Source organism: Thermobia domestica, chromosome 9 (genome assembly GCF_964235325.1).
Source record: "Thermobia domestica chromosome 9, izTheDome1.hap1.1, whole genome shotgun sequence".
Lineage (NCBI taxonomy): Eukaryota > Metazoa > Arthropoda > Insecta > Zygentoma > Lepismatidae > Thermobia > Thermobia domestica.
The window spans coordinates 172,135,056-172,141,750 of NC_137462.1; the positions used below are offsets into that span (position 1 = coordinate 172,135,056).

The 6,695-nt window shown below is 40.7% G+C and overlaps 1 protein-coding gene across 1 annotated transcript; it reads left to right on the forward strand.

Annotated features, from left to right (window-relative positions):
- The first annotated feature begins 593 nt into the window (after nt 1–593).
- Nucleotides 594–1,787, forward strand: LOC145661087 (uncharacterized). Its single transcript, XM_081726531.1, has one exon. It carries the CDS (start codon nt 594–596, stop codon nt 1,785–1,787), a length of 1,194 nt encoding a protein of 397 aa, XP_081582657.1.
- Nucleotides 1,788–6,695: the final 4,908 nt, after the last annotated feature.

Consider the following 6,695-nt stretch of genomic DNA (forward strand, 5'->3'; position numbering starts at 1 on the left):
ATAGCACTGGTCCTACTTATATGGTACGTGTTTTGTCGCAAAATCAGACCTCTCTTGACTATCTGTTAGCTCATGGTGCTCCTATTTTTAAGAAACTTCATCGTGTCGAGCCTTCCAAGACACCAGGGCCGTTACCACTTCGGTGTGAAAAATTCCAAACTTATAACGCTCATTTTACAAACCAATGCCCTAATCCATCTAAATGTGGCTATTGCGGTCAACCTCACGACACAAAATCATGTAAAAATCAACAACAACCACCAAACTGTTCCACCTGCAACGAAAATCACCCAACATACAGCTACCGCTGTAAGGGAAAACCTCGCGCAGAACCGGAACGACCAGAATTAACAGTGCCAGTACAAAGCTTTGACAAAGTAACTCCACCCTCACAGTCTTTCGCACAACCTCTCTCTGTCGAAGATCTTCTTCGTTACATCACAATTGTGTTACAAAATGTTTTTCCTTTTCAGCATGAGCACATACTTCGTGTTGCAATTTCATCAGCCAAATCTCTCTTTAACCTTAACTTTACTGTGGGCCTTTCGTTCACTTTCACATCGCACCTCTAGAAACAGCAGTCTAAAACCAATATGGCAGTACATATTATGGCTCTGACTTTACTTTTTCTCAACATCAGATCTTTCCATCAGCATAAAGTACTTCTCGAGCCTCTTCTGTTGGAAGAACAAATCGATATCGTAGCCCTTAACGAAACAGCTTTAAAACCAGGCTCTTCAGCACGACTTTCTGGCTACCAACTTCAACGATGTGATTACCACGATATACACGCACGTGCTCAAGGAGGAGTGTTAATTGATTTTTCTCCCAAACGTCCTTATCGACAGTACAATCCTGCTGTATTTGCACACCTTCCTGAACATCTCTTATTCTCCATATATTATCCTTCTCTTACAGTCAATGTAGCTACTATATATATACGCCCTGGTCATCCAATACCATTTACTTTCTTCGATTATATAGCCCATAATTTTAAAAATATAATCATCATGGCTGACATAAATATTCATAGCAGAAGCGCTAGAGAAAAACAACGTTTTACGGACTTTGTTTCCAATACATTACAACTTCACATTCATAATCTTCCTGCTCCCACTCGACCAGCTAGCCAAACAACCCCGGATGTAGTAATTACATCCCTCACGCTTTTGAACGACTGTGAGGTGAAGGTTCTTGACACGATCGGGAGCGATCACTGTCCCATCAAAATCACTATCAAAAAGATTCGTCCATCTCTACAAAAACTAGAACATCATATTATCCACCGATATGATAAAGCTGATTGGCCTCAATTTCGACATACCGTGAACACCCGTGTCTCCACTTTTCAACCACCAACTTCAGAAACTGAAATGTATAATGTTGTCAACCATATCACAGACGCCGTACGTAGCGGTGCTCAACAAGCTATACCTGTAGAGAAAATTTATCCGTCTAAGCCAAAATTGCCTCTACATTATCTCTCTCTAATACAGAAATCACGACAACAGTTTCGAGAATATAAACGCACGGGCAACGAAGAATGTCTTCATCAACACAGAAAATGGCAAAGCACTGTTACAAATTATCTCACAGCATACAAACGTCACACTTGGATCAGTGCCTGTAATAAACTCAACGATGAAGCCTCACCAAGCCGTTATTGGAAAACCTTCCATAGACTAACGGGCAAAAGCACTAAAATATCGTATCCTCTTTTGGACAATACTGTTCCTTTATTTACAGACCAAGATAAGGCTAATGCTTTTGCAACACAATTACAGTAAGTCTTTACGCCTGCAATATCACACAATCCTCGTCAACGTACAGACTTGTCTTCTATTCCAGCTTTGCAACCATCACTCGCACACGTCATAGATATCGACCATCCTCTTACAGCACCTATCACTACCCATGAACTTCAACGTGCACTTCATAAGAAGCGAAATACTGCACCCGGCATCGATCATATTTCGTACCGGCTAATTAAAGAAGCTCCTCTCTCTTTACTTGTACTACTTGTTGCATTCTACAACTTTATCCTCCGTACAGGCTTTTACCCTGTGGATTGGAAAGTATCCAAAATATGTATGTTTCTTAAGCCTCAAAAGCCTGCACACGCCGTGACGTCTTACCGACCAATACAACTGACATTAGTCTTCAGTAAACTGTTTGAGAAAATTCTTGTCCAGCGACTCCATTTACATATCCAAGAGCATAACTTACTACCCATACACCAAGCAGGTTTTCGACTGGGCTTTTCAATTAATGATCAGTTACTACGGCTCTCTACAATAATCACAAATCAATATAACAAGGCTTTTCCATCTTGCCTAGTCTTAATGGATCTTGAAAAGGCTTTCGATAAAGTATGGCATTATGGCCTTATTCAAAAGTTACAGAAGCTTAACCTCCCGATCTGCTACTTACGCTTTGTATATTCCTTTTTAACTAATCGTATAGGATATGTTTACATAGGATCTGCTATTTCACACCCTATATTTCCATATTGTGGCGTTCCACAGGGTTCTGCCCTCAGTCCGCTCTTATATATTTTGTATGCTTCTGATATACCTAAACCAATGCAAAACGTGTTTTTATTTCAATATGCCGATGACACGACCTTTCTAGCTCTCGGCAAGACTATGCATCAGATCAGCACGATATTGCAATCCACTCTCAACGACTTTATGCAGTGGTGCAAAACTTGGAAGCTTACTGTCAATAGCGAGAAAACACAAGCATTGGTCTTCTTACCCCCGAAGCGCCGCTCCAAGGCTCATCGCAATCCGCGAAATCTCAAAATTACACTTAATGACCATCATCTTCAACCTACCTCAACGGCTACATACCTTGGGGTTGTATTCGATTCCAAACTAAATTGGAAGGCTCATCTTGAGAAAATATCCCAAAAGGCTACTATCCGGCTCAATCTTCTACGTCGCCTAACTGGAACTACATGGGGCCTAAACGCGCCATTGCTACTAAATACATATAAAATATTCCTTCGGCCCATCTTAACTTTTGGACACATAGCTTGGTGCAACGCTCCTACGAAATTCTATGACCGATTGTCTATACTCGAACGTCATGCCATTCGACTTGCGCATCGCATAAGGCTGCCATATCCAAACTTTCTCACTTATGAGCATATCGATTTTCCTCAAATGCCTCAACATCTCGCAGATATCCGTTTGAAATACATACTCTCTCGTCTGACTGTCTCACATCCATTTTTTCTTGACACTTTACAGGCTGATGCTGAAACTGACGCCCCGTATAGGTACTTGCACACATCATTAAATATCCTTCTTACGTTGTATCTCAATACTGAGCATCCTACCGCCGATGAGCGCGATATCTTTCAAATTTATCATATACCAGATCATCTTCCTCATTTGTTTCCATCTTCGCACCATATATAATTTCATCACTAACACTGGGCTTTCCCCCTGTCACCATCAGTCTCGAGCCGCCCCGAGACAGAAGAACTAATCTGCATTTGTCTTCTTAACACTGTGTCTGTGATTGTGGCGTGCATGCACTTCACTTCATCTTTCATCTGCATTATATTTATTCATCAAAATACAACTCTATACACTCTTTTCTCTACATAGTCATTAAAAAAAATAAAAAAATAAAAAATGTAGCACCCTTTATATATGTATGTTTATTGTATATGCATTTCTTTTTTTCTGCACTTATATTTAATGTTTTCTACACGATTTCATGTTTAGATATGTATATATATATTTTTTCAACCTTTTCATTACACAATTGCACATAGTCCATCAACAAATGCAATGAAACTAATGTGTAATAACACCTGTGCCAAAGAGAGGGCGTAACCCTCTAATGGCTAGGGTTAGGAATATTATCACAATGACAACAAATGATGAATAAAGAATTCCTAAAATCCCTAACCCTTTACTATTACAAAAAAAATATTTCTCCACTACGAACCTAACTCCTCTTGTAGTTAGCTACTGTACTAAGCAGTGATCAAGTATTGCAAACGTACTTGTGAGATCAGTGCAGATACCCTACATAGGAGATTGACAGAGGATTTTCATCTTCTGGAGGGTTTAACTTAAATTTTGAAGGTCATTAAACTTTGACCAACTCTTTTGTCGCTTTGTTAGGGCTACCTGTAGCACTATCTGAAAGGGCTGCTGTTTATATCAGTTTATGCGGTGCATATTTGTATCGCACCATGCATAAGCTACCGGGATTAGTTCAAGGTCCCACAAATAAAGCAGTGGTTGATGCCAAACGCGATCCGCGAACCAATCGACGTACCCGTCAGCTCTCGGAGGGTAGTTTAGAGTCGGCTGATAAGCGTTCCAGATCTCGCTCTCCTACCTACATTCGCAAGCCGGAAGAATCGGAACCAATGAGACGGCCACTGGGGATCCTAGCACATCTACTGTTAGATTACAACAGTCATATGCAGCCACACTTGCTCGTCCTAAATTGCATTCTTTTCTTCTTACTAACTTCGACCCAAAGTACAGTAACACCCGCCATATCTTTAATCAGATTATTAAATATCTTCCAAGGGCCAGTATCCAACAGATAGTTTTCACCAGGGGAGGTGTTATTATTAAATCTCAGGACGAAAATTTTGGCATTACTCTACGTAATAAGACCAGTTACGAGATTTTTGGCAAAGCTGCACAACTGTCTAAGCTTCCTGACAAAATCAAGCAAACTCCTTCACCTCCGAGAACACCAATGATGTCCGTAGTTATTCGCGGAGTTTTATCTGAAATAACAGATGATGAGGTGCTTGAGGAGCTAAAAGCAGAGGGAATTGAAGTGACCAAATGTATTCGTATCAGAAATAATAACGGTCCAAAATATATGGTGAGAGTCCTGACTACTTCTCAATCCTCCATCGATGCCTTGTTACAAGATGGCGCATACATATTTAAGAAACGTCATAGGGTGGAACCATCCCGAACAAGCCTCCCTCTTCCCATTAGATGTGAAAGGTCCCAGGTGTATAACCAACATATAACGGCTAAGTGTCCAAATGTAAAATGCGGCTACTGTGCTGGCAACCATGATACTAAAGAGTGTCCGAATACGGGAAAACCACCTCTATGCTCGACCTGTTCCAGTGACAAGCACCCAACGTATGGTTATAAATGTAAAGGCAAACCGAACCCAACTCCTGACCACCCGGAGATGACAGTACCGCTACGTACCATAGATTCTAACATGTCTTTGTCACAGTCTATCACCTCTCCTCTTATTGTGGAAAACTTCCTCCGCTACATAACACTCATATTACAAAATATTTTCCCATTCCAACGTCAACTTATACTAGACCATGTTATTGCAGCAGCCTCCGCTATATTTCAAGTTAACTTATATGCTACATATTCTGGACCATACGTTCATTTCCATATTGCTCCACGAGACACAGCAGTTTAACTCCGTAATTTTGTGTATGAATATGGCTCTTACACTTCTTTTTCTGAACATTCGTTCTTTAGCGCAACACCGAATACCATTTGAACAGTTACTGTTGGAGGAAAATATCGATTTATTTGTACTAAATGAGACTGCACTCAAACCTGGTACTTATGTCCGATTTCCTCGATATCAATTTCTTCGCTGCGATTACGCAGACAATAACGTACGAGCCCAAGGTGGCGCTGCAATTGGAGTTCGTAATAAACTCACTTATAGATGCAACTCTGTTCCGCAGCATAATCAGTTACCGGAACACCTAGTGACAACAGTTTACGTTCCTCAGCTTATATTAACAGTAGCTACAATATACGTTCGACCAGGTCATATCATTCCTCTTGCCTTCTTTACCTATTTGTTTCACCACTGTAAATATCTTGTCATATTAGCCGACGTTAATATTCACAGTCACTCTGCCCGTGATAAAGCTAAGTTTTTCGATGATATAACTCTTAATTTAAATGGGCATGTCCATCAATTGCCCAAACATACGCGACCAAGCAGTCAGACTACCCCCGAGGTTGTTATTAGCACTGCCTCTATGGTCGATAAATGTAATATACATGTACTAGATTGTATCGGCAGCGACCATCTTCCGGTGAAAGTCGTTATCAACCATCAGAGACGACAACTATCTGAATCAACTATGAGAACTATCATGTTATACGACAAGGCGAACTGGGATCAGTTTCGTACTGATATAGATATTGCTCTTGCCTCCTTTGTACCACGACATCAGAGACCGACCTTAATAATACCGTCCATAGCATTAGTACAGCTATCACCAGTAGCGCCAACAAAAACATACCTACATATCGAGGCAAAACATACCAACCTATGCTACCTCCGCAGTACTTGGCTCTCGTCAAAAAGTCTCGCACTTACTTTCGAAAATACGAACAAACACGGAATCCAGAGTATTTGACTCAAGCAAGACGATGGCAAAGGACAGTTCATAACTATATTGTTGCTCATAAACGGCTTACCTGGAGCAAAGCATGCAATCAATTGAATACAGAGTCACATCCCACTCTTCTAACTGGACAGACAATTAGTTCATCTTATCCTCTCATACAGGATAATCAATCTCTAGATACAGATCAAGATAAAGCAGACGCTTTAGCCACACTTCTTCAATCAGTATTTACACCTCCGCCTTGCACACATCAATTCAGCCCTAGAATTTCTGAAGAGGCAATTGCACAATTACTTCAACC